The sequence below is a fragment of the Linderina pennispora genome (assembly GCF_002104995.1).
Source record: "Linderina pennispora strain ATCC 12442 chromosome Unknown DL89scaffold_9, whole genome shotgun sequence".
NCBI classification, from domain to species: domain Eukaryota; kingdom Fungi; phylum Kickxellomycota; class Kickxellomycetes; order Kickxellales; family Kickxellaceae; genus Linderina; species Linderina pennispora.
The window spans coordinates 257,169-282,600 of record NW_024468257.1 but is presented as its reverse complement, the minus strand read 5'-3'; the positions used below and the strand labels follow the sequence as shown (position 1 = coordinate 282,600).

General features: G+C 52.9%; 11 protein-coding genes and 1 non-coding gene across 12 annotated transcripts; 7 read left to right on the top strand and 5 right to left on the bottom strand.

Moving 5' to 3' along the window:
- Positions 1-456: 456 nt before the first annotated feature.
- On the bottom strand, positions 457-2,166 carry DL89DRAFT_268386 (cytochrome P450). Its single transcript, XM_040887903.1, has one exon. It carries the CDS (start codon positions 2,117-2,119, stop codon positions 581-583), a length of 1,539 nt encoding a protein of 512 aa, XP_040742360.1. The 5' UTR covers positions 2,120-2,166; the 3' UTR covers positions 457-580.
- Positions 2,167-2,990: 824 nt separating this feature from the next.
- On the bottom strand, positions 2,991-3,927 carry DL89DRAFT_180023 (cytochrome P450). Its single transcript, XM_040883882.1, has one exon. The coding sequence runs from the start codon at positions 3,817-3,819 to the stop codon at positions 3,199-3,201; it is 621 nt and encodes a 206-aa protein (XP_040742359.1). The 5' UTR covers positions 3,820-3,927; the 3' UTR covers positions 2,991-3,198.
- Positions 3,928-4,508: 581 nt separating this feature from the next.
- DL89DRAFT_180029 (uncharacterized protein) lies at positions 4,509-5,290 on the top strand. Its single transcript, XM_040883883.1, has one exon. It carries the CDS (start codon positions 4,645-4,647, stop codon positions 5,191-5,193), a length of 549 nt encoding a protein of 182 aa, XP_040742358.1. The 5' UTR covers positions 4,509-4,644; the 3' UTR covers positions 5,194-5,290.
- A 255-nt stretch (positions 5,291-5,545) lies between these two features.
- On the top strand, positions 5,546-5,869 carry DL89DRAFT_214451 (winged helix DNA-binding domain-containing protein; the record flags this gene model as incomplete). Its single annotated transcript, XM_040884268.1, has 1 exon — positions 5,546-5,869. A coding segment is annotated over one exon (324 nt), but the record flags the coding sequence as incomplete, so codon positions are not given.
- Positions 5,870-8,158: 2,289 nt separating this feature from the next.
- DL89DRAFT_247529 (SWIRM-domain-containing protein) lies at positions 8,159-10,823 on the top strand (the record flags this gene model as incomplete). The annotated part of the gene is given in 4 exon segments (XM_040885129.1): positions 8,159-8,279; positions 8,326-9,040; positions 9,054-9,595; positions 9,743-10,823. The coding sequence occupies 4 exon segments, from the start codon at positions 8,159-8,161 to the stop codon at positions 10,729-10,731; spliced, it is 2,367 nt and encodes a 788-aa protein (XP_040742356.1). The 3' UTR covers positions 10,732-10,823.
- A 10-nt stretch (positions 10,824-10,833) lies between these two features.
- DL89DRAFT_224813 (RhoGAP-domain-containing protein) lies at positions 10,834-12,129 on the bottom strand (the record flags this gene model as incomplete). The annotated part of the gene is made up of 1 exon (XM_040884716.1): positions 10,834-12,129. One exon carries the CDS (start codon positions 12,127-12,129, stop codon positions 10,834-10,836), a length of 1,296 nt encoding a protein of 431 aa, XP_040742355.1.
- A 1,012-nt stretch (positions 12,130-13,141) lies between these two features.
- On the top strand, positions 13,142-14,484 carry DL89DRAFT_180089 (uncharacterized protein). The gene has a single exon (XM_040883885.1). It carries the CDS (start codon positions 13,470-13,472, stop codon positions 14,190-14,192), a length of 723 nt encoding a protein of 240 aa, XP_040742354.1. The 5' UTR covers positions 13,142-13,469; the 3' UTR covers positions 14,193-14,484.
- Positions 14,485-15,668: 1,184 nt separating this feature from the next.
- DL89DRAFT_247523 (ORMDL-domain-containing protein) lies at positions 15,669-16,978 on the top strand. The gene is made up of 3 exons (XM_040885128.1): positions 15,669-15,961; positions 16,040-16,301; positions 16,524-16,978. The coding sequence occupies exons 1-3, from the start codon at positions 15,874-15,876 to the stop codon at positions 16,672-16,674; spliced, it is 501 nt and encodes a 166-aa protein (XP_040742353.1). The 5' UTR covers positions 15,669-15,873; the 3' UTR covers positions 16,675-16,978.
- Positions 16,979-19,929: 2,951 nt separating this feature from the next.
- Positions 19,930-20,001, top strand: DL89DRAFT_t105. The gene has a single exon. It is a non-coding gene; the product is annotated as a tRNA-Glu (tRNA).
- A 2,818-nt stretch (positions 20,002-22,819) lies between these two features.
- DL89DRAFT_268380 (uncharacterized protein) lies at positions 22,820-24,099 on the top strand. Its single transcript, XM_040887902.1, has 3 exons — positions 22,820-23,323; positions 23,455-23,522; positions 23,713-24,099. The coding sequence occupies exons 1-3, from the start codon at positions 22,903-22,905 to the stop codon at positions 23,749-23,751; spliced, it is 528 nt and encodes a 175-aa protein (XP_040742352.1). The 5' UTR covers positions 22,820-22,902; the 3' UTR covers positions 23,752-24,099.
- Positions 23,711-24,119, bottom strand: DL89DRAFT_268379 (small edrk-rich factor 2). Its single transcript, XM_040887901.1, has one exon. It carries the CDS (start codon positions 24,065-24,067, stop codon positions 23,879-23,881), a length of 189 nt encoding a protein of 62 aa, XP_040742351.1. The 5' UTR covers positions 24,068-24,119; the 3' UTR covers positions 23,711-23,878.
- A 139-nt stretch (positions 24,120-24,258) lies between these two features.
- DL89DRAFT_224500 (glycoside hydrolase) lies at positions 24,259-25,413 on the bottom strand (the record flags this gene model as incomplete). The annotated part of the gene is made up of 1 exon (XM_040884691.1): positions 24,259-25,413. One exon carries the CDS (start codon positions 25,411-25,413, stop codon positions 24,259-24,261), a length of 1,155 nt encoding a protein of 384 aa, XP_040742350.1.
- Between the last annotated feature and the right edge of the window lie 19 nt (positions 25,414-25,432).

The window sequence follows — 25,432 nt, the reverse complement described above, 5'->3', positions numbered from 1 at the left end:
CAGATTGCCCCAGGTCAAATCAGATAAACCGCATCATTCTAGCCAGCACCTTCAGGTAAATAGCGTCCATCGTTTTGTCGATGGCGCTAGTGTTGCCGGTCTTCGCGATATTGAGGCTATGGCCGAATCTTACAGCTCCAATAACGTCAAGCACCATGCAATGTATAGCACAATAGTAGCTGTCTCTTGATGCCCTTCCATGCTTCGTAATCTCAGCATCCCACAGTTTAATCAACGAGTCAACATCTGTGTCAACGACCAGGTGCCCAATGGCTTGTAGCCTGTGCATAGAGAGGGGCAAATTTGTTCTCATTAATCACCGTCATTTCTTGCTAAAGCAGTTTACTACTGCCAGCAGCGAGCAGTGCTTTCACATAGTGCTTTCACATGAGTGCGCTTGCTAAGTGACTACTGCAGCATGCATTCCATTTATGGTAATGTGTAAGCGATGCTTCGGAAATTTGCTCATACATGACAGGTGGCCCCTGTTTTTCTAAACAGTGAGCGTTGACAACCTCGCTGACAAATGTATTGCCAATGCGTCCAGCACCGCAACGGCATATTTACTGATGCTAACACACTAAACCTTGGCAAGAGAAACATTAACCCAGCAGTTGACCTTCGGGTTCACAGGAGATGTGACAATAAACGACTCGCTTGGAATCTCAACCGGAATGCCCAGATTGCTTAGCTTGTGAGCACCATATGGTGCATCCTCGGGCAGCTCAAAATCATACCTGCGCAATACATTGGCAAGAACCGTGTAGAGTTCGAGCCAGGCAAGGTTACGGCCGATACAGACCCGAACGCCTGAGCTGAATGTCAGCAAGTCCTTAAGTCGCTCCGCGGAGTCTTGGCCGAGGAAGCGTTCAGGGTCAAACGTCTCCGGGTTCTTCCAAGTGCGCGGATTACGTTGGCATGCTGCGGTGGAAACACAAATCTGTGCGTCGGCTGGGATATAATGTCCCTGAATTGTCGCTCCCTCCGCCGGGGCGCAGCGCGGAAGAAACCCGGCAACCGAGGGATTGATACGCATGGTCTCATGGATGACAGCTGAGAGATACGGGAGCTTGGATTTCGCCTCACTGAACGAAATGGTCTGCGAGGTATCAGGGAATGTTGTGCGCACCTCCTCAGTGACACGCTGGTACACATACGGGTGGTGCATAAGCTGCATCATGACCCACGAGAGCGTGTTGCTTGTGGTGTCAGTACCAGCAACGAGCATCAAGAAGATCTCCGACATCAGGCTCTTATCAGCAAGCATCTCACCCGTCACTGGGTCCTTGGCGTCGATGAACTTTTGCAACACATCGATTTGCGGCGGCTTACCAGTCTCGCTGATCAGCTTCTTGCGCATGTCGATGGTGTCTCGGATCAGCTGGACCGTCGCGTTTTGCGACTGCTTCTCCTCCTTGAATAGCGCTGGCACAAACCGGGAAAACGGAATCATGCTAGTCAGCACCTTCAGGTGAATGGCGTTCTGCATGTTGTCAATGACCTCAGTGTTGCCGGTCTGCAGGATATTGAAACTCTGGCCGAATCCTAGAGCGCCAATAACATCGAATCCAGCGCGATGGAACGAGTAGAAGTAGTTGATGCGGGCCTTGTCGCCTTGCTCTGCAAGAGCCGCATCCCACACCTTGATCAGCGAGTTGGCACCAGCATCAACAACCAAGTCCTCAACTGCCCGCATCGTGTGCACAGCAAAAGCATCGCCAATCTGCCGGCGCCGAACCTTGTTGAGCTCGGGATTGGTTGTCGAAAATGAATTTTCTGCCAGCATCATACCAATGGTATATGACGGGCCCTTTCTGAATGCATGGGTCGCTAGAACGAGACGTGTGTCCGACGTGCTGGATAGAGAGACGAAGTCTGTGCCAACGCGAACAACCTCGCCATACTTGGCATGGAGCTGGGTAGTGTATGAGTGGTAGCTTCCAGTCATGGTGTGGTACCTGAGAGGAAGGTTGGAGAGCTTGTTCAGGAACGGTCCAGGAATTGTGGAGAGGGGCGAGAAGAATGCACGCTTGACAGTAAGGGCAGCGTAGACCACTATGGCCAGCAATATGGCTGGGAGAGCCAGCAGCGTTGCGAAGGAGAGAATCTCTAATATCATGGTAGAAAAGAAATGGCGCACGGTAGAATTCAAATGCTACGTTAGCGGGCAGGTGCTTGATTTCTCTTGAAAAACAACATAAGCATTCTGCCCTTTTATACCCTGGAATCTACCTGCATTGCAGATGGGGTAGCTATGTGTGTATTGCACGGTGAACGCAAGCAGTTGACGCCGGGGCCGACGAATGCCCATTGTTCATAGTGAATGGGTGTTCATAATAAATGGGTGTTCCTAATAAATAGGTGTTCATACTGAACTCCGTCCGCGGTTGCATCGGCAAAGTGCCTCGCTGTTGGCAGAGGCGGACATGTTCCTGGCCTGTGAGCTCCCATGTCCGTGATAAATGTGTGACGTATTGTGATTGTCGACGCCCGTATATGCCAGCTGCATGCAAATCCAAAATTGCTGTTTGTCAGCCATAGTGCTTGGAGAACAGCCTTTAATTCTGATTAATGCAACGGCGGCATATTGGTATTCAGCCTGAGTTTCAAGATAATCCGGCTCAAACCGTAGGCTGCCACCAGCGACACTTGGGACTACGGCATAATTATACATGTAACATAAGGAATATGTGCGCTGGAACGTGTGACGCCGGGTTAGTGGATCGGCTCGTCGATAGGTGGGACTGAGGTAGATAAAATAATGGTTTGAATGATAGGCCATGGCCAGGTGCTTCGGTTGGACAAAAGCAAGGATAGACGGCAGGTACTAGTACCATGTTAAAAGGGGTATAGGCTGTCCTAGCAACGTGTATTAGCAAGTGCAAAAGGATAGCACGGATATATCCAGGTATAACTCGGGTGTCTGACAGCTGGGGACAGCATCCGCCAACATAACCATGGCTATCAAAATCGTACCTCAATGGATCATTGGACCACATACGCCTTCACGAGCACTCCCCTCCTACTTTCACTTGCCCACAGACCCTGATCTTTTCTTGCAATATCTGTCAGACTTTTGTATCCTTGATACCACAAGGGTTACACTTAAAGCCTGCTGGATAGGCAAGTAGCTGGTAATTCATGCTAAATGTTTATATTTCGCCAAATATAGTCTGGTATTGCTGGTCAGATAACGACTCAGCAATTACTCTTTGGACTCTCCAGGTTAGTACCGATGTGGGGACACAGCCGGAATTTCAACTGGAATACCAGACTTGCCCAGCCTATGTGGTCCATAGGGCGCATCCGCGGGCAACGAGAAATCGTACTTGCGCAGGGTGTTGGCAAGAACCGTGTAAAGTTCAAGCCAAGCAAGGTTTCGTCCGATACAAACGCGAACGCCTGAAATAAATACCAGTGTATCCTTGACTCGCTCTGCTGAGTCGGGACCAAGGAAACGCTCAGGGTTAAATACATCGGGTTCTTCCATGTATGCGGATTGCGGTGACAAGCGGCGATTGACACGCCAATCTGCGTATCGTGCGGGATGTTGTATCCCTGAATTGTTATCCCCTTCGCTGGAGCGCTGCGTGGAAGCATGCCTGAGACTGGGGGGTTGATTCGCATTGTCTCATAGATGACTGCCGAGAGGTACGGTAGCTTGGCTTTCGCGTCCTTAAACGAGATGACCTGGGAGCTATCTGGGAATGTAGAGCGGACTTCCTCGGTGACACGCTTGTAAACGCTTGGGTTGTGAAGCAGATGAACAATCGCATACGTTATCGTGTTGCTGGTAGTGTCGGTGCCAGCAACAAGCATCAGCGCCACCTCGGACTGGAGCTGGCGAAGCGTTAGCTTGTCACCAGTAACCGGATACTCTGCACCGATAAACTTTTGCAGCACATCGACGCGCGGCGGCGCACCAGCTTCTTCGATGAGCCGCTTGCGTATCTTGTTCTCCTCAGGGTCGATAGTCGAGAAGGTATTGGCCTCAATCAGGTGCCCCTTTTAATACATAGGGCCTTTCAGAAATGCATGGGTGGCAAGAACGAGCCGAGCATCGGAGATATTGGACAGAGAGACATGGTTGTATCCAATGCGCACAACTTCGCCATACTTGGCATGGAGTGCGCTTGTATGCGAATGGTACTGTCCGCGGATAACACGGCACTTGAGCAGCACGTTAGAAAATTTGTTCAGGAGGGGTCCTGGGGCCTGGGCAAGAGGAGAAAAATGGAATATGAGAAAGCCGCTCAACAGAATTGCTGAACATGTGTACAGAGTATTCAGTGGACACGTTGGACAATTACAGGTGTTTTAGGTGCGTTGGCAGGGAGGGGGTAGCCGAGAATACAGACTAGTAAAGCACCACTTTGACCCAATCACCTACATATGCATGGCTGTGGGAGCTGCAATGCTAAATATAGCTTGGGCAGCAACAGAGGCTGTCTCCAGCTTTGTATCTAGCAGCGAATGACCAGGGTGTAGCTTTGAGCTATTGGTCAATTGCCAAGCACACCCCAACATCTATACTAGCAGAGTGTTATACCAGCTTTAATTTTGAGATACTTCTGCTGCTGGCGTATGTAGCCCTTATTGACGTAGTGTTCTGGGCGCATCTGTGCCTCTGGATGGCTTTTGACCATGGACATGAAGACTGGTGCCAGGACCAGCTGGCCAAGACACCCAGGAGATACAGCTTGGCACCAGCGGCTGCAACAACAATGGCGGAGCTGCTGGCTGTTTGTCTTGTCTGGCACCCAGGGTCTGCGAAAAGCGAAACAGCGTGGCAGAGACGAGCAGAAGACTGACGCTGATGCAGCATCGGTGCGGGTCAGCGAGGGAATGAGGGGCAATATAAATATCTCGGACACCCACAGCCCGCAACAGAGCCAGTGTGGAGGCAGGCGCTGCCATTGTGGAAGGCGGGGGCAGAGCTGCTTGTTTCCCGCACAAGCAGGCGCCAGACGTGTGACAGACCGGGTGGGGAGAGGCAAAAAGCGCTCATCGCGGCATAGGGAAAGGAAAGGAAAACATCGTCGCAATCCGTCGATCCCTTTTGTGGACAGAAGCTCATGTGAAGAAGAGAATAATCCACACCGAGGGGACTCGGAAAAGGCAACATCGACGCTGGTTCGGCTTGGCAGGCCAGCGATTTGCTGGAAGGAAGGAGTGAGCGATTTTTGCTACTGAATGAGCAGCCACATTTGTAAAAAAAGTTGTTCCTCAAAGATTCCACCGCCCGCAAAAACCACTCATCCTCTTTCTTCTCCTCTTTTTATTTTTCGCTCGCTTTACTTTCTTACTCCACGCCTGTCTCTCACGCCTGCAACACTTTATTTGTTCATTTGCCTTGTTGTGCACCACCATACAAAACACATAGACCATGTCAACGGCAGCCAGCTCGCCTGAGCCCCAGGAGAACGCCAGCACATGTGATGCTGGAGACCGCATAGTGAGCGCCAGCTCCTCACCCATCACTGGCGAGCTCCACAAGCAGCACGAGGGTGACAGCGCCTCACAGAGCGGGAAGAAGCCGCGGCTGGTGATCCAGCGCACGCACGCAGCTTTTGTCTCGAAACTCTACGCAATGGTCAGCGACAGCAAGACCGACCAGCTGATATCGTGGACAGCCGATGGCGACAGCTTCCAGGTCATGGACCCGATGGAGCTGTCGCAGGAGATACTGCCGCTGTACTTTAAGCATGGCAATTGGCAGAGCTTTGTGCGGCAGCTCAACATGTACGGGTTCCACAAAGTCAACGACCTGGAGTATGGCGGCGTCTTTGGCGATACGCAGCTATGGATGTTCAAGCACCTGCACTTCCTGCGTGGCCAGCCAAAGCGCTTGCAGATGATTAAGCGGCGTGGTCCCGGATCCACAAAGCCCTGCGGTCCCCATGAGGCGTCCGAGCACAGCACACCAAGAGCGGCTGCGTCGCCGGCCACCCCGACCGGGACTTCTCTGGCTCCGATTGCTGTGCAGCCCACAGCGCAGCCTGCGACGCCCGCAGCACCCGACCTCATGTCCAGATTCGAGCGGCTCAACAGCCGCATCTACCAGCTCGAGGAGAGCATCTACAACATGCAGCGGGCGAACCGCGCGTTGTACGATGAGAACCAGGATCTACGCACAGCCCACATGAAGACGCAGGATGCATTTGCAGGCCTGCTCCGCTTCCTAGAATCTGCTGTGGTCAAGCCTAGCATGCAGGGCCAGAGCAGCGAGACAGCCGAAAGGTTCCAGCAGCTGGCCGAGGCGACGGCCCCGCTCATGGCGAGCAGGTACCTTGGTCCCCCGCCACTCGCCTTTTCCACACCTATGGCGGCACCGCCAGCCGTGCAGGAGGCCAAAGTCCCTCCGACCGCCTCGTTTCGCCCCGAAGTGAGAAGGCACGAAGGGCTGCCGTACATTCTGCCAAAGCGCACCCCTCAGCAGGCCCCCTTCCAGCTCCGTGTCCCCAGTCTCTCACCACCCACCTCATTCTCCACCATGAGCCGCAGCCGTGATGCTGTGCTGGTGCGCAAGCGCCGATCGAACAGCAGCTCCAGCAACATGAGCGCATCGTCCAGCAGCGAAGCAGGCGATAATCCAACGCCCTCGCCCGACTCACTGCTGGCCAACACTCCACCTGGTGCGCAGACGCTGCCATCCATGCGTGTGGTACTGCCGCCGATCTCTGGCATGATGGAAGGTGCAAAATGCAATGGGCAACAGAGGCAACAGCCGCAGCTGCAGCCGCTCAGGTCGCACCAAGCAGTGGTGCCAATCCTGCCGGCGCCAGCGTCACTACAGTCGCTGCGCGAGACGCTGGCCAACAGCAGCCCGGCCAAGCGCCGCCGCGCCGATTAGCGGGCGGCAAGATCGCCAGCAGCCCTGATCCATCGACACTGTAAATTGTTATTTCTATCAAATCAACTGCAATCCATGATCATGAGATTACCACCTCGCTTGCGCCGCCTCCCCCTTTGTTCAGGCAAAGTGGAAAACACAGCCAGCGCGCGTTTGCGGTTTGCATTTTTCTCGCCCTTTTAAGACACAGTTGCGCACCATTTATTCATATTTTATAGCTGAAGGCTCAATCTTTTTTCAATTTATTTTTTCGTTTAGCACGCGACCACGAGTCTCTGCCCATCACCAGCACAGCGAGAAGAAACAAGCAAAAACACGTATTCGCAAATGGCGTCGCTTGCCACCCATCAGTGTCAGCGGCAGACGTGGTCAGCGTACTTCGCATCCGAGGACGTGGTGAAGCAGTTTGAGGACATTGTGGACTCGCTCGTCACAGAGGTGGAGATCTCAGCATCGACGGCCCCGTCAGACGCGACCGCGCCCAAAATCACAGCTGAGCTTTTGGCGCAGATTACGCACCAGCTGCAGATAGCGCAGGAGCGAGTCTTGGGCAAGAGCCGCGAGAGCCAGGTGCCTGGCTCAGCAAAGCTGCCTGCCAGTTTGTTTTCTGTCCCCAGCGACTCAGTCAAGGAGCTAGGGCCGCTGTACAACATGCTCAGCGCGACGCTCGAATACGCAGTCCTGAATGGCGTGGATCTTGACAGCACGCAGTGGGCCACCGGCCCAACGGCTGGTCACATTCTGACGCAGGTGCGGCAGAAGCTCGCCGATAACCGCCAGTTGCCAGCGGTACGCGTGCACCTTGCGTCTGACATCGCTGCTGACGATGCCGCCAGACTTGGCAAGACTGTTAGCGATCTGGGTGGCCGCATCGTCAGCTCGGAACAAGAGGCGACGCATATTGTAGAGAGCGTCAAGGTGCGCGGTAATGAGGCCGGCGGAGCAGTGTCGGGCGACGACGTGTGGTTCCGTACGCTCAAGAAGCACAACGAGATGGTGCTCGTGCACTGGTGGTACACACCCGACTCATACGACGCCTGGGTGACTGCCGCACCGCCATACGCGGCAGAGCCAGAGGACGCGCCTGACCATACTGGCCCGTGGCGCGTATCGGTGCAGTGGATCGAGGATAGCGTAAAGTACAACGAGTGGCTTAATGAGGAGGACTACGAGTCGAGTGCCAGCGCCGATAATGCCGAGGCGGCGTCAGGCGAGGCCAGCAGCAGCGTGGGTACTAAGCGCCGCGCACATGTGTCGCTTGCCGGCGACGAGAAGCGGCTGCGCGTGGACGGCGAAAACGGCGAGATGCCCGAGGGTGTCGAGGCGCAGGATCTCGAGGAAGCAGCGCTTGCAGCTGGGAACCGCAAGCGCAACAACGAGTTTGAGCCTCTTGTGAACGGTGAGCTGGCAAATGTACCTGCAGAGGGTGTGGTTGACGAGTCCAAGAGCAAGGAGGCGGATAATGAGGCGAGCGAGCCCAACAAGGAAGCCGCTGTTAACGGCGAGGCAGGCTAAGGAGGGTGAAGCTGACAAGGAGAGCGATAGCATGGATGTCGATAAGAAGGAGACCGAGACAGCCGAAAAGCCCGCCGAAGACAGCGAGACACAGCAGCAAAAGCAGCACCAGCGTGAGGAGGATGCTCGAAGGCTGCTTGTGGAGCAGACGCAGGAGATCATTGTGCCGAGCTACGCAGCCTGGTTCAACCTCTCGTCCGTCCACGATAACGAAAAGCGCGCACTGCCCGAGTTCTTCAACTCACGCAACCCGTCAAAAACGCCGACAATCTACCAGGAGTACCGCAACTTCATGGTCAACAGCTACCGGCTGAACCCGTCAGAGTATCTTACTGTCACTGCCTGCCGCCGCAACCTCGCCGGTGATGTGTGCGCGATCATGCGTGTACACGCTTTTCTAGAGCAGTGGGGCCTGATCAACTACCAGGCCGACGCTGACTCGCAGCCCTCTGCTATTGGGCCGCCATTCACCGGCCACTTCCGCGTCACCGCTGATACGCCGCGCGGCCTGATGCCATTCCAGCCGAGTCTCTCTGCAGCGAAGCTTGCGGGCAGCAAGGCCAATGGCGGAACGCCGGCGCCGGCTTCCAAGCCGCAGACGTCCTGGCGACGTTGCCACGACCAACGGGCTGGCGACGCGCAAGGCCATCTACGACTCGCCGACGATCGGCAGTGAGGCAGCAAGACCCGCTCGCGAGACCAACGCATCCGAGAGCACGCCAACCACCAAGGATGTGTTCTGCTACACGTGCGGCGTCAACTGCACAGCAGCGTACTACCACTGCGTCAAGAGTCTGCGGCAGCGCGTGGACCTGTGCGGGCCCTGCTACCAGGACGGGCGGTTCCCAGGCACACTGTCGAGCGCCGACTTTGTCAAACTGACGGACTCGACCACAGGCAACCCTGGGTCGGGTGAAGACTGGAGCGACCAGGAGACGCTGCTATTGCTGGAAGGCATCGAGATGTTCGATGATGACTGGAACCGGATTGCAGAGCATGTCGGTACGCGGTCGCGCGAAGAGTGCGTGCTGCATTTCTTGAAGTTGCCGATTGAGGACCCGTATGACGTAGCGCCGACCAAGGACGCAAAGCTCGCACAGGCGGCAGTTGTGCCGTTTTCGCGTGCTGACAACCCAATCATGTCTGTGGTTGCGTTCTTGGCATCGAATGTCAACCCAGGTGTCGCTGCGGCAGCCGCGAAGGCGGCGCTGGCTGAGCTGACAAAGAGTGCAAAGCCTATTGAGGTAGGCGGTGCTGATAAGGAGGCTTCCGAGAAGCCTGCCGAGACCGCTGAGGCCGCCGAGGCCGCCGAAACCACTGAAGCCGCCGAAACCACTGAGGCTACTGAGGTCACCGAAGCTGCTGACAAGGTAGGTGGTGTCACCGAAAAGTCTGCCGACGCGGAAGGCGCTGCCGAGGCTTCTGAGAAGCCTAAGGACGATGGGGCTATGGATGTAGACAAGGAGGAGGAAAAGGCCCTGCCAAACGGCATCAGCGCCACAGCGTCCGACGCCTCAATGAAGAGCGACGATGAGGCGGAAAAGACCACCGACGATGCACCCAAGCAGCCGCGTCCAGCAGTCTCCCAGATGGCGGTTGCTGCGGCTACAGCACTCGGCACGGCGGCGGCCAAGGCGGCCAAGCTGGCTGAATATGAAGAGCGGCAGCTGGAAACAATGGTACACCGTGCGGTCGAACTACAGATGAGCAAGCTCGAGCTCAAGATGCGGCAGTTCGAGGAGATGGAGGCAGCAGTGGAGCAGGAGCGCAAGGATCTGGCCAGACAGCGCCAGCAGCTGATCGAGGAGTGCTGGGCGCTGAAGAAGAAAATGGCGCTGTTCGAGTCTGGTAATGCAGGGAGAATTGCGCAGGCGGCGCAGACACAGATGTTTGCTGCCGATGATAATGTCAATCAGATTGTCAGGCCGCCGGTTGCGCCGGCTCCTGTGCCAACCCCAGCTGTGGCACCAGCTCCGGCTGCGGCAACAGGTGCAGCTACAGCCGCATCTACAGCTTCTGCTTCTGAGGCGTCAAGCACTCCAGCGCCAGCGCCAGCACCAGCACCATCAACACCGGTTGCGGTGACTGATGTGATTCCTACCCTCCCAACAGCTCCGGCTGTCCCAGCAGCGCCTCAGTCGGTCCCAACTGCTCCGTCACCCCCGTCCGTCACGCCGACAGGTGTGAAGCCAGCGGTGGGTGCGCCGTCCGCCGTCCCTGCGCTGCCTACGGCTCTATCTGCGGCCCCCTCTGCGGCTCCAGTGTCTGCTGCGCCAGCCCCTGAAACACAAGTCCCAGCGACGGCTCCCACAGACATGCAGCCCATGCCACCCACCGATGCACCCGCGTCATCCTCTGCTTAATTTCTCCTCTTTCCTTTCCTATACCACCCTTAACAAGCCTCGACAGAATATAAGCAACATTTAAAAAAAAATACTAACAGTTACGCGTAGAACAGAATATATTCATCCCTGGAACGACTCGAGCAGTGTCAGCAAGAATGTCTGCTCGGCGGATGAATTCGCAAACACGTCTTTAAGGTCGCTGACGGGGTTCCTGAGGAACGAGGGCCCAAACACGAGGGCCAGATTGCTGCTGTCCATCTTGGTCAACTTTTCGATCTCGGGATCCAGCAGATGTTTCAAAAAGCGCAGCAAAAAGTCCACGACGCAATACGACTCCTCGGGCAGGGCGCTCAGGATCTCCAGGGACGCCTTGCGGTCGCCAGAGCGCGCAATACACTGGTCATAGAGCACCTCGGGGATCAGTGGGTCAGCCAGGTCTCGCAGCCACTCCTTCAGCAGCGACGCGGGCACATTAGGATCGCGGAGATTCGGAAAGTCGGTCTGCTGGCCAGCCTCGATCATGAGGCGCGCCATAGCCACGGCATCGGCATCGCCGGGCACGCGGAACAGGCCCTCGGTGCGCTCGCCACCTAGACGTGTGATCTGGGCGGTCAGCAGCTCCAGGACGCGGGGCAGGCGGCCCTCAGCATTGACCAGCTCGGGGTTCTGCATGATCTCCTTCAGCGACCCGCCAAACACCAGGGGGCGGCGCGGCACGAGCAGCGCCAGGCGCAGCTCCTCCTTCGTCATCGGCGTGGTGCGGCTGCCAGTGCGCTTGATGCGGCCCAGCTGCAACAGCAGAAAGCGCTTGAGGTTCGCCGACTCCAGCTGCGCCGACTCCACAAAGACCTCGAGGTGCGGGAACAGCAGCTGCGACGGGCGGAAGGCATAGAACAGCACGCCCATCAGCACCCAGCCGCGCTCGGCGGAATCGTGGCTCGGATGGCCAGTGACCTGCTTTGCCAGCTGGCAGAAGACCTCGTCGCGCAGCAGCTGGTGGCGGATGCCCTGGTTCGCCAGCCACAGCACCTCAGAGAACAGATCGGTGTCGGACATGGCACCCTCGAGATCGCGCATGAAGCACTGGATGATGGCGAAGCTGCGCGCGGCGTCGCGGTTCAGCTCGCGCGGAAGGTTCATCAGCGGGCGCGCCAGCGGCTCGGCGCTGTATGAAATCAGCTCCTCCACCGGCACCTTGCGGCGCAGGAAGCCGCGCTTCTGGGCAGCAAAGTGCGCTGCAGCAAATGCGCGCATCCCGAACAGCGCACGGTCGGGGCGGATCGACGGCATGCTGCGGTTGCGGTGCGAGCCAAGCGTAGCCATGCTGCGACTCGGCTCAAACGCCGACTTGCCCGATACCTCGCTGAGCTCGCGCGGGCGGCCGCGGCTGCCCTTGCGTGGAATCTGCTCCGACATGCGTGCTGGCTCCTGCGTCACCTCAAAGCTCACCTCCGTGACACGCCGGCCCTGCTGGCTCACCGCATACCGCATCGCCACGCTGTCGGTGTCGCTGTCGCCCGACCGCTGCTCCGCCCCATCCTCCTCCTCGGCGATCCGGAGCCCTCCGTCCATTGCTTCCTTCAGCGTCTCCAGCGCCGTCTCCGACTGGCTGTGCCGCTGATTCGACAGCCGCTTCTTCTGCCGCTCCGCATCAGCCGCTGCGCTGCCGCCGCGCCGCCCGGACTCGAGCCGCGCCTGTGCCTGCGCAATCGATGGCGACCGCGCGCCCACTGCTGTGGCCGTTACCTGTGGGCTCAGTGTCGATGAGCCGCCGCCGCCCGCTGCGCTGTTTTTGCGGTGGTGCGCTGCCAGCGAGTTCTTGCGCGACACCCGCCCCTCGACGCTCCGGAGCGATGCACGCGACGCCTTACGTACCAGCGGGTCTACCTGGTCGTCGCTGAACGCAATCGATGCCCGGCTGGCCACCACCATCGACAGCCGTTTGCCCACCGACGACCCCAGCAGCGCGTGGAATGGCACGACCGTTGCGTGCCCGGGTGGATCCCACTCGGTTGCGCCTGTCCGCGAGTTGTAGTAGTACGGGATCCCGGTCTCCTCGTCCTGCAGCTCCCACCACTCGCCAGCTGGGTCTCGTGGTTTGCTACAGCAAACAATGCCATCCTGCTTAGCGAAAAAGCAACGCAATAAAGCTCTCCTCTGCCAGAATGCCTCCCCTACTTACATCGTGCTCTGTGGCCGCGCCCAGCTGCATTCGCCTGTTGCCTAAAACCAATAACAGCCTGTTAGAGCCTCCCACCAAACGCCTCCAGTCCTCCCCCTCACCCGTGCGTCTCGTCTACATACTGTGTTGGCATAAACAACCCGGCCTGTCTGCGGGTCGTGGAGCTCCAGCCAGTCGGGCACATGTGCGTGTTCTGCTGAGTCCATTTTCCTCAGAATGTGTCTGTCGCGCTTGGCGTAGAGAAAAAATATTAGTTTGAATAAAATATTACAGGGCTATGGAAAAGAGGCGAAAAGGAAAAATGAACGAGGTGCTGTAGCCAACAACGCAGGCTCCGGCTGTGGCTCCAAATAAGAAACTGTTCGTGTATGGTACTTGCTCGTGAACCCGCAAATCGTGCAATGCATCCATTTTTTAACCAAATGGATTGCCGGGACAAGGTGGTCTTTGGTCCGCTCCTGCTTCCTGTTTCTTGTTTACCTTGTATCCACACTATTGCTCGGAAACCATAAGGGGGGTGTGCGATTTCCTCCCTCGTTCATTTCCTAACACCTTCAAAAGAGACTGAATCTGGATGCCAGCCAGGAGCCAGCAAGCAAAAACAAAAACACTGCTCTTAATATATACCAGCCAGGATCTGCACTCATTTGAGCAGCGTCGCCGTGCAGCTCCTGGCCATTATTGTTCAAGGCCATGCCTTCTCAAGCCGAGTATGTCATCAGAAACTGCTTCAAACCAAGGTCAGGTGCAGGACCGCAAGGCTGGCAATCCCACACCTGACGCACGACCATGTGCTGAAGACTCCTGCGCTCCTTCCAAGACAGACCTAGTAAACCAAGCCCACGAGCTAATCGCAGCCCAGTTTGCCAGACAGCCTGAGAATATGGTACTGCAGATGCTGCGCCCGCAAGCATTCGTCTGTGGAAGCATTCTTCATCACTTGACAAGTCGGCTCGAAAAGTGCAACGCGCCTGCTCTCGGCCACCCACGCTCTGCTCACAACGGACACATTCCCTTCTGCCCGACCCTCAAAGTGCCAGCAATCCTACCTTTACCAACTGCGCCCACAGAACTAGACAGTGGCCATCAGAAAGCACCGGACGTCATCCAAACAAAGCCCAGTGGACCGAGGAGTGGAGGAGAAAACGACGGCCAGCAGGCCTTGACCAAGGACGACAAAAAAGCACATAAACCATGCTCCGCACCGCTCTGCACCTCACGATCCCAGCGTCCCAGCCAAATACACGCTAGGCAGATGACATGGTTGCTTTTTTTTGGCGGGCTGTCCAGGAAATGAACATGTCACTGCCCCATCCATCCCTTGGAAAGTTCACTTGGACACGAGACAGCGTGAGCTGAGGGAACGCCAGAAGAAAAACAAAAAAGAATTGTCAAAAGAAAAAACCCTCACTAGCTCTTGCGACATCCAGCACACACAGGCCCACACCCTCGTGCAACTTTCGGAAGACAGAACAGGGAGGAGCACACTACGTAATGTACTCCTCAGCTCCGATCGTCCTACGAGGCCGGCCGCTCACTCTCGGTCTGACGTCAGTGCGTTTCCTCTCAGAAGCCTTTTCCACGCACAAGTAAATCGCAAGCCCCCTACGCAATCGACATTCAGTCGAACTCGGCCAAAATGCCTGCGCATCCCTCGCAGCAGAGTGGGGCCGAGAGAGGAAATGCACGCCAGGAATGAGAGGACGCGTAGCAAAACAAGACACTCCAGGAATCGGCCGGATCCGACACCTGTCCGCCGACAGAACGTGCACGAACGGCCCACTGGGCTGTGCCACGGAATGCCCACAAAGGAACAGGAATGGTTACGTGGTCTACACTAGCCCGTCACCACTAGATAAGAAGGCCACCATGGAGAGGGCCCTCACCCGTGGCAAGCAAGCATCAGTGCGATTCTCCACATCCTCAGAAAGATACAGCCGTCAATTGACGCCTGCAGCGGGAGCACGACACACGAGGGGTTAGAAAATTCCTTCTGGCGAGGCACAAAAGAGCTGCCCCATCGGAAAGGACGAACTCTTCGTCCGCCCCTCCCCATATCAAGGCACAGTCTCTTTCCGCCTGGCCAGACGGATTCTTGCATGCAGCCATAGAGTCCGCATTTGGAAGAGCCGCCTAGGAGCGCACAGATGAGCTGAGTGACTGGGCCGCGAGGGCATGGTACAGAATGTGATAAATGACCTTTTTAGCGTCTGCCTTCTCGGACAAGGTCTGAAGCCACTGAGGAGCACTTTTCCTCTGTTGCTTTCCCCCGACCGTTCACCACGAACACAAGTTACCCTTAAACTCCAGCTTGGGGAGGTTGCGGATCGAAGCGGACTCTGTATAGCGTGCTCCAATAGCGCTGCGGCCAAAGACCGCCTGCCATCCTCGCTCAGCGCCGTCGGTTCTGGCGGCACGAGAGCTGCTAGAACTAGATGGCCGAACAGTGGCTGCAGGGCTGCCGTCTGGTGCAAGCAGAATAGAGTGTGGAAATTGGGAAAGCGCGAATTTCGGAGCAGAGGAGAAAAGGAAAAAACCTTGGAGATCGCACCAACCCGATCCAGTCCTGACGTGGCTGGTGGGAAACAGCCGGATTTGGGCTGCATCACACAAGTGTGGCAACCCGCTCCTGTAAACAAGAGCTGCAGGAACAGCGCAGAGCTGTCCTTCGGCGCCAGCCTTGGGCCGCGAGCTGAGAGCGCATTGCGTGTTAATATTCTGGTTGGTGGAGCTTTCCTTGTTCACCACAAAACGCAGGCTGGCTCAGCAAGCCGTGTTCTCAAGCCTTTCGCCCCCTGCCCCTTGCTGCAGCCCTTTTGCCTTCGCTTCACTATTTTATTACTCGCTTGTAGAATTAGCAGCTTTTCCCCCCCTCTGCCAACGTGCATTTCGCAGACAGCAAACCCCTCTCTCCCTTCCACTCGTTCCCTTTGCTTCTTTATTAACAGCGTGTTGCGTGCTCGAGAGCCACTAAACAAATGCCGACTATTGTACAGCGCGTAGCTTCTGTGGCTAATCTGAACGAATTCTCTGTCAATCCCAATTCGCACTGGGTCAATCACAAAGGTAAGGACAGGACTACGCCAATAGTGCCTGGGCAGACGCAACAGCACCAGCCGTGCTAACAGCAGCTCTTGTGTGTAGGCTCGTGGACAACCAACATTGTGATTATTATCGTCTTCCGGTTTGTATTTGGCGTTATTCCATGGTCAACGCCGGAGCTGAGCTGGACACTGACGAATCTGTCATACTGCCTATTCCAGTACCTGATGTTCCATGGCATCATCGGCACGCCATTCGAGGTCAACCAGGGCGAGTACGACAACCTGACGCTGTGGGAGCAGATGGACAACGGCGAACAATATACCCCGACAAAAAAGTTCCTGACCGTGGTCCCTATTATTGTGTAAGTGTCGACCGACGAGTCGTCGGATATGCATACACTCCCTAGTGTATTGCGTGCCAAGACATGCAACGGAATTGCCCCTATTTGGGGCTACCCGAGAATCATTTTAGCATGTGCGTAGTGCAGGACCTGTGGCATGTCCGCGCTGAAAAAGAGACCAGAGGTTTCTGCGTAGAATCCCTACAACTAACACTGATGATCTTTCTCCGTGCTTCCCTGTAGGTTCCTTATAAGCACGCACTACACAAACTACGACGTACCGACGTTCATCATCAATTTCACCGCCTTGCTCATCATTCTCATTGCAAAGCTACCGGCGTTCCACCGGGTGCGGTTCTTTGGAATCAACATGGGCCAAAGCAGCATGCATTGAGTTGTGTCGCAAGCCATCCATTTTCCATTTCCTCCAATATTTAATACTCAATTTCCAACACTCGTCCTCCAAGTCCACCCTCCACATCTTACCTTGTTGTCTATATTTCAAATCAAATATCTTCTACGAGATAGGTATTGTTGAAACACGCACTGGTGGGGATTGGCAATTGGTAATTGGCAAGGGTGCGGGCGGTATATGGAAATTGCCGCATGCACGCCATATACTAGAAAGCTTTGATGTTGCATGATAACAAGTACCATCGAATATAACCACCCCCTTCGTTAGAACCAACATAATAGTATCCAACGCAATGATAACGATAGTTTTGAGGAGAGGTGGTGTACAAAACAAAGGAGGATGCGAAATACTGGTCCTAAATCTATAATTTGTTTGGTTTGGTATTCCGCACATAGTGATAATGCGTATGAAGGCGAATATCGCAGCCCATAGGTAAGCTAGAAGCAGGAAGCTGGTCTTAAGGAGTCGCTACAAAGGCAAAATATCTAATGGCACATGCAAAACTGAAGAAATGAGCGCGAGGCAGTGAATAGCGAGCATTTATAGTACTACTTGAGAGGCATGACCAATTATTGAACATATAGGTAAAGGAGTATAAGAAGGTGCTAGTGGCAGTAATAGGATATTGAAATATGTCAACAACGTACCAATACATGCCATCAATCGGGGATACCCACCAGACTAGTATCAACAAATGCATGAGCTAATGAAGACAGAAGCTATATTAGTTATTTAGTGCATAGAGCAAAGGCTTTTTTGGAAATTAGTTATTCTAACACAACATATATGTGGTGCCAGGTGCCTTTCTTCTGTCAGCACTCATCATAGCCCACAAAATATACTTCAATAATACGGTGCGTGCCTAAAACGACCTAGGTCAATAGTCAGGGAAGAGGAAACTAGGTAGCGTGTTCTCCTAGTGATGATTGTAAATGTGCTGATAAAACCAAAAGTAAGCGTTCACAAAAATATATTGGAAAAACCAGAAGGAATCCCTGCTGCTAGGAGCCAGCAAGGGGTATTTAAGCAAGCGCCGAGTGCGCATACTGAGCCCTCATCTAAGCCGCGTATGGCCCTGGATAAAGCTGCGCCACTCTCAGTGAGTAATCCGCCTTGGGTGAGTCGGAACCACCCTAGCGGCATGACATATATGCCATCATTACTATTATCCATGTAGTTTATAAAAAAAAATCCTATAGATCTTATTTGTGCTCCACTAGTCTATGTGATATAGTTACTTATACTATTGTTATAGGTTTGCTTTGTAGTTTATACTACTTATCCAGTTTGTTAAAAATGTACTAAATATACTTTTTTACATGATGCACTAGACTTACTAGAATAAAGTTGTGAGGAGTGAGGTAAATAAAATAATATATCAAACTTAGCTAGCATTTATATATTTTGACCATAAATAAAATAGTTAATTAGTGGTATTATAGGGGTCATTCTTGAACTTGTAAATTTTAGTAATTTGTAATGTACTTAGTTATATATTTAAATAATCATTTTCTGAAAAGATTTTTGCTACTAGTTATTTTTAGTATTGATATTACTAAATATTATATCTAGAATGTTTATATACTTAAAAATGAGTTCTAAAATAGAAATGCTTTTAGCTATTTCACTGAAAGTACTAGAAGTTATAATATGCTAAAATAATTGATAAGTAGATAGGTAGATAAGTAACCCTATATAACCTCCTATAGTGATTACTATATTTAGATCCCTAAGAGGAATATAAGGAGCAGAATTGTTCTATTAATAAAGCAGTGTGCTGAGTCTTATGTTTATATTATAGGTAGTACCTTATACTTATATGATGTTATCTTGACCCAAGTCTTAATCTTGATAGTAGACTTCATTACTTTCATATTTATTCGAGTTGAGCAAAAAATGTCATACCATAACTGGTCCATAGTTGGACTATGACATGGTTACACATCAAGGGTTCTATTTGTATTCCCTTTTTCCATTACTTCTCTTCTCTCCTTTGTCAAATGCTACTGTTCCGCTATCAGTGCTGATGCCCCTGACTATTGCAGGTCGAGCTGATACCCATAAATAGATTTATTATGATGTGTCTGGCTCGCGACGTCTACCAACAGATGGCCTCCAATGTGTATACATCAGGTCTATATGAATGTGGGAGAACTATCCCGTGGTCTCCCAGTGGTTGATAGCAGCAAGTAGCATACTCCATTTGCCAAAGTCCATCCCACTGAACGAGTATAAATAAAGCCATGAGCAGCGAGCAACATTTGGTTTTAATTTCTACTCTTCAGAATATGATCTCATAAAGAATAGTTTTACTGAGATTTATTCTATTGAGGTATCCAAAGATATTAGCCAAGGCCGCTACAATCGAAATCGTAGACTACCTTGCAGGTTTCCACGAATGAGAGAAAAGAGCCTGGTTGTTTACCATTTCACCAGGATATTTATATTCCCGCGACCGTTTTTATTATTATTCTTGTAACCCTTTATTCACGGATATCGTTTCAAGTGGGACCAGTGACTACTATGTCTTTCGCAACCGACCAAGACAGTGCTGGCAATCGACCCACTGATCAAACCTCTCCTTCACTCCTTTTAAACACTACGAGTATAGCTGTCATGTCGTAATCAGTCCATGGTCAGATCATGACATGGTTACACAAAGCAACTGGACCAAATTGTTTCTTTTACCTCCGTTCTTTTGCCGCTGTTCCGTTATCTGTGCTAACCATCCCTGACTATCGCGGGTCAAGTTGACTCCCGCGAATGGATTCGATATATGTCTAACGCCCGACATCTACCAACAGATGACCTCCGATATGCATAGATTGGCTCTATCTGGATGTAGGAGCACTATCCTGTGGGCGCCCGGCAGCTGATAATAGCATGTATTATACTCCATTTGCCGAAGTCCATCCCACCAAATGAGTATAAATATGGCTGTGAGCAGTGAGCAACTTTTAGTTTTATTGCCAACTTTTTAGTATATGATCTCATTAAGGAACAGTTCACTGAGTTATATTTCTATTTAGTTTTCCAAGTTATTAAGTCAGGACCGTTACAAGCAAGACAAAGCGTTACAAGTAAGACAAAGCGAGACAAGCGACTACAATGTCCTTCATGACCGATCCAGTCAGTGCTGGTAATCGACCCACTGATCAAGCCTCTCCTTCACTCCTTTTAAGTACTGCGAGTATGACAGCTTGAAAGACGATTCTCTTGGGAAAGCGTCTCAAATCCGCAATGGTCCAGTGGCTAGGATCCGACGCTCTCACCGTCGTGGCCGGGGTTCGATTCCCCGTTGCGGAACTTTTGCTTTTGCTGTGGTCTGCGAATCCACCGGCAGTTCACAGCTGTCTCTCATTTTGTTGAAGCCATGCCACTGTTTGTTTAGCGAAATGGTCTGTATACTGTGGTGATCACACCACAGTCACTCAAAGCCAATGCTTATGCGACTCAGCCGATCACAGATGATGAGACCGATTCATCACCCCAGGCTAGGCCACATAGTTAGGGCTATAAAATAGACACCGGATCACTCCAGGAGTGACCCGGGAGGAATCATCTCTTCTTGTTTAATAATATTAACTGTCCCTATCAATTGATTAGTGTCATCAACATGTTCGTCGAGATCATCTGCGGGTGACCTGCCTTCCCCCTCTGGCTCGCGAGAGTCAAAGTTCAGGGCTGGCAGTTCTGGTGTGGGCAACAGCGAATCCGTCACTGCTGCCCTGCACCTTTTCCCGGCTTCTTGGTGCAGTTCTGCGAGACATGACCAGGATCACCGCAAGTAAAGCAACGGCGTTGTGCACGTAGCCATTGCTTACATGTGGGGTGGTCCTTGGCTAAGGGTACCGAGACGGAACCGACCTTGATCCAAATGATCGAGCTACCCTTCGTATATACCGCAGAAACTTCCATTGGTTCTGGTTGATCTGGCAGACTGGATACGCCAGTTGCTGCTGGCTGCAACCCCGTAGCCTCTGCTGCTGTCTGTTCTAACACATCGGCATTGTTGACTAGCCGTAGTGCTTCTACAAACTCAGTAGGCGCTTTCCAAACCAGCGCTTTATAGAGACTAGGATTCAGCCCATGCAGGAAATACGAAATTCGCTCAACGTCTGCGATATCGCTGCCGCCTACGATTTCTGCTTCCGCCGCGATATATTGCTGTAGAGTTTTACCCCGCTGGTTCAGCTCAATCAAGCGGTGTCGGAAGACATACAGGTGGTCAGGACGCGAAAGCATTGAGTCGAATTCTGCAATGAAGAACGCCGGTGTGGCCATGATCAAAGCTTGCCGCCCCGGGTGTCGGCTTAAGTGCACGTCGATCATCGTCTTGGCCTGTCCGACTACTGCATTTCGTAAGTACAACGCCTTTTGAGGCAACGTGCCAGATTGCATTGTGTCCATGTACGCTGACCATTTATCTCCCCAATTCTTAAAGGTAACATTCGACGTCACCATGTCGTATGGTTCAATATTCGGTGCTTCGTTGGCATGGACTGTCACTGCTCCTGGTTGGTTCTGGCTGTCCATCCTCTGCTGGATATAGCCCACGAGACGATCGCCCAGGACAGGATGCTCGTTCAGCAGCTGCAGGAGTTGGTTTAACTGGGCCTCCTGCTGCTCAGAGGTCGGGTTAGCGTTAGTACTGGCATTGGCGTTGTTGTTCATGGTGCTGAAAAAATGGAGTGGACGTAGACAATAGTTCTGAGGACAGAATAAGGGACTTAGGTGATGCTACCAATGTCGCGACCCTATTTAAAGGTCATGAGCTTCGTCTACTCGCCCAGGCACTAATCAATTGATAGGGACAGTTAATATTATTAAACAAGAAGAGATGATTCCTCCCGAGTCACTCCTGGAGTGATCCGGTGTCTATTTTATAGCCCTAACTATGTGGCCTAGCCTGGGGTGATGAATCGGTCTCATCATCTGTGATCGGCTGAGTCGCATAAGCATTGGCTTTGAGTGACTGTGGTGTGATCACCACAATACTACGCTGAAAGGCTGTGCTATGTTTTATAGTTGAGATTATCAACAAATCGGTGAGCGTGAGGTTTAAATATTATTTATCATTACCTATGATGTGCTCAATTAATCAAAGTTGGGCACCAATTTAAAACTTCAAATGCTCTGAATCAAGTACTGCTGGTATATTCAACAAGGATGCAGTGGGCTGTACCACAGCTAGTAGGATTATTGCCGCTAGGGGCCGACAAGAACTATTTATCTATGTTGAGTACAGATGATAATTTCCTAGTTATATCACAAGCTTAGCTAACAATGACACTCCATATAAATCAGCTGCTTGGAGAGGAATATAAGAACCCCTGTTGCTGGACAGGGAGAGATAGGGGGCATTGACTGTATAGCATATGAAAGTTCTTGTTGACATGTTGACTAAGATGGTAATCACAGTAACTCACAAATATAGTACAAGATGTCCTTCAGCGAAAGAAAGTAATATCTAGAATCTGTATTTGCTAAATAGGCTTTGTATTTCAAAGGAATATTGTGTTTGAAATGCACAGCGAAACCGTAAGAGTCCACCAGCCTAGCCCAGTCTTAACTAGATGGTCTATATTTCTAACTCAGGCAATAATGGGGTAGAGTATGAAAGTGAATTGGAACAAAAGCTTCAGTCAGCCATTGTATGTGTTGACATTCGGGGTCCGGAGTCCCCCTGTGCCATCATAGACAAGGCCGAAACGCATACGTACAAAGGCCCAGACAGACGACCAGCCTTCCTTCTTCCCCTCAGTCAATTTGAGAAGTTATTTTTCCATATATTCTATAACCACTCATTCCCCAAGTTAACAGGTAGAAGCATTCCTGAGGTCGGCTCTGGCTCTTTATTTTCTAGGCAGTGTGGCACAAACAAACTGGTCTCGCACGAGCCAAATCTGTCGGATTGCCCTACCAAAGGGCTGGAAGGATAGAATGAGATATGGAGTTCTTGGCCAAGGGTATTTTGGAATAGCATCCAGCCGTTACCGAGTGGGATTGGTTAGAGTTCTAAAAATATCCAGAGCCAAGCCTGATCGAGTTCATGCATAAAGCCCAGCAACCATAGTTGTCGATATGTGGCATTCCAGCCATTTCGGTGTTTTGGATAATGTTATTTATTGCAGCATAAAACCGCACTTCATACATCACACCGCTGCCTCTCGTGACCAAGTATCCCCTAACTTCATTCAACGGCAAATGTCAAAACGGCAGATAGTGAGCTACAATGACCTGTTTTCGGAGACGGAGGAGGCAGGGCAGGCGGGTACGTCCGAACCAGCCCCTAGCAGCGTAGAGGAGACAGCCAAGGTCGATGTTTCTGAGATCGTCTCCTGCCAAGGAACATGGGATGACAGCGAGCTGATTCAGGCATGGGACAGCACAATCGCAGATTACCGCAAGCAGCATGCAAACGTTCTTGGCGATCAGCAGGCGGCCGAGGAGCGACGCCAGACAGAAAGCAAGGTGGGGGAGTGGAAGGCAGTGGAGGACATTGAGCAAGTGGATGCGGGTCGGACAACCAAGCGGGCACGGACAGAAAGCGCAAGCGAAGGCCATGGAGAATCTCAGTGCGAATATGGCGGGTGGCAAGTGTCAAACCCAGAGCCACCGGCGTCAGGTACGTTGCAGGAGGAGGAGTTGGCTGGTCTTGAGTGTAGGCCGTCTTCTGCAAGGAAAAGCAGTGGCTGGGTTCAAGCTATGCGTGACTGGGGCCGGATTAATGGACAAAGGTGAATGTTCTACTTGTAGAGGATGACGCATTGTACCGGCTCAACATGTCGTGGTACTATGCGGGATACTACGCAGGATACTACCAGGTAAGAATTCGGAACAGCGAAAGAAAGCATTGCATAAAGTGAATGGTTTATTTTTCACTGCAAGAATGCAAAAACTTGGCAGACCAAAAAAAGGGGAGGTTATATATGCAGTATATCGGAAGGGGTCGAACAGCAGCACGAAGAGGGTTCTTCAGGCTGACATTCTTTTTGTAAATAATTCGAGGTGTAGGCATATCGACACGGCAAGAGCCAAGCCAACACAGACTAACAGGGCTCGCGAGGTCAGGATAGTTGGTGCCTACTTCGCCTGGCAAAAGCTATGCTTTGCCCTCCTTCTTCGCCTGAGCCTTCTACAGAGAAAGCAGACCATGTTTAGCTAGAGAACCATTCCGCGCTCAAATAAACCCCTCATGCGATTTGTCTCGTTCGTCTTTACTTACGGCCTGCTTCTGGCGCATAATCTCCGCATCGTGCTCCTGCTTCGACTTGAACGATATACCGTCGTCCTTCTTGTTGCCACCGGCCTTGGCCTGCTTCTTCAGGTTCTTGGCACGGGCAAGTTCGCGCTGGTTTCCACGGGTCATGGTGTTTGCTGAGAGTAGAGTGTATTCAAAGGAGAGGGGAGTGAAGGAGAAATGGGATTCGTGTCGTTCCCAGGCGGACAAGGGGGCAGGGCATGCTTATATTTCCAGGCGGTTCTGCAAAAATTCGCTGGCGGGGGTGGCGTGAATAATTAATCCACGCGTTGGCATGCAAAAAATTACATGATTTTGGCCTAGCCCAGGTACTCGCAGATCTTGGCCAGCAGCTCGCTGTTGTAGTCCTGGGTGATCTCCCAGATCATGACACCGCCCAAGCGCCGGCGCAGCACATAGTCGGCCTTCCAGCTCACTGACACGGGGTCGTCAAAGGTAATCAGCACGCACTCTTTTTCGCTGTACAGCACCGGTGCCTGGGCGCGGTCGTCCCAGTACGGTGTATATGATGAGTTGGCCAGCATCTGGTCTGCTCTCAGCGCCTTGTAGTCAAAGACGCCATCCTCCCACGTGCCCTTGGGGACGCCCGAGAAGGGACATCCAAGGCCTGGCACTGGGCCACGGCCCTGCTCGTGCTTGACGTGGGCGAATCCACGGCCGTAGAAGCCGATGCCAAGGACAACCTTCTCAGGAGGCACACCAGCGCGGATGTAGTCAGAGACGGTCGTGTCACCGGTGATGCCCGAGGAGGCCAGCGATGACTCAAACAGGTTCTGCTGGTGCGCAGTGGTGGGCGACCAGGCACCAGCATAGTCGTATGTCATGATGTTGATTGTGTCAACAACGTGCGCGATGGCGGCGAGATCCAGGTGCCTGTAGACGCTGCGTGCGGCTGACGTCGAGATGCTAATCTCGTAGCGGCCGAAGCGCGGGGGCGGCAGCGAGTCCAGGTGCGTGCGCAGATCGTACAGCAGGTGGGCGTAATTAGTCGCATCGGCTGGCGAATGTGGGTTCCCCTCCATGCCGCCCTCAACGGGATGCTCCCAGTCGATATCGACTCCGTCGAACTGGTACTTTTGCAGGAACTCGCCCACGGACCGGATGAACTCCATGCGTGACTCGTACGCCGACGTCATCTTTGAGAAGCCGGCCGACCACGTCCATCCGCCTACAGAGATGATGGACCGCAGATGTGGGTTGCGGCGGCGCACCGGGCTGGCAGGGTTGTTGAACTCGCCAAAGCTGCCCTTGATGTCACCAGGCTGGTACTGAGTGTCGGGCCACGGCTTCTCGACGTCGGCCCAGGGGTCGCCTAGCGCAATCTTATTGTTCACGAGGTTGGCAAAGCCGTAGTTGATGTGAGTCAGGCGCTCGACGGGAACGTCGGCGGGGTTGAACTTGCGGTCGTAGATGGCCCATGCCGGATAGTAGGCGATTTTGCGCGGGCGGTGCATAGTGCCGTTGTTCGTGTAG

Bases quoted from the DNA above. Each gene is read 5' to 3' on its own strand.
- DL89DRAFT_268386 (XM_040887903.1), bottom strand. From the start codon at position 2,119: ATGATATTAGAGATTCTCTCCTTCGCAACGCTGCTGGCTCTCCCAGCC.
- DL89DRAFT_247523 (XM_040885128.1), top strand. From the start codon at position 15,874: ATGCCGACTATTGTACAGCGCGTAGCTTCTGTGGCTAATCTGAACGAA. The intron at 15,962-16,039 runs GTAAGGACAGGA...TCTTGTGTGTAG, and splicing joins GCACTGGGTCAATCACAAAG to GCTCGTGGACAACCAACATT. The intron at 16,302-16,523 runs GTAAGTGTCGAC...GCTTCCCTGTAG, and splicing joins ACCGTGGTCCCTATTATTGT to GTTCCTTATAAGCACGCACT.
- DL89DRAFT_180023 (XM_040883882.1), bottom strand. From the start codon at position 3,819: ATGCTTGTTGCTGGCACCGACACTACCAGCAACACGATAACGTATGCG.
- DL89DRAFT_268379 (XM_040887901.1), bottom strand. From the start codon at position 24,067: ATGACCCGTGGAAACCAGCGCGAACTTGCCCGTGCCAAGAACCTGAAG.
- DL89DRAFT_180029 (XM_040883883.1), top strand. From the start codon at position 4,645: ATGGACATGAAGACTGGTGCCAGGACCAGCTGGCCAAGACACCCAGGA.
- DL89DRAFT_268380 (XM_040887902.1), top strand. From the start codon at position 22,903: ATGTCAAAACGGCAGATAGTGAGCTACAATGACCTGTTTTCGGAGACG. The intron at 23,324-23,454 runs GTACGTTGCAGG...TTCTACTTGTAG, and splicing joins CCCAGAGCCACCGGCGTCAG to AGGATGACGCATTGTACCGG. The intron at 23,523-23,712 runs GTAAGAATTCGG...TTCGAGGTGTAG, and splicing joins ACTACGCAGGATACTACCAG to GCATATCGACACGGCAAGAG.
- DL89DRAFT_180089 (XM_040883885.1), top strand. From the start codon at position 13,470: ATGCCAGCCAGGAGCCAGCAAGCAAAAACAAAAACACTGCTCTTAATA.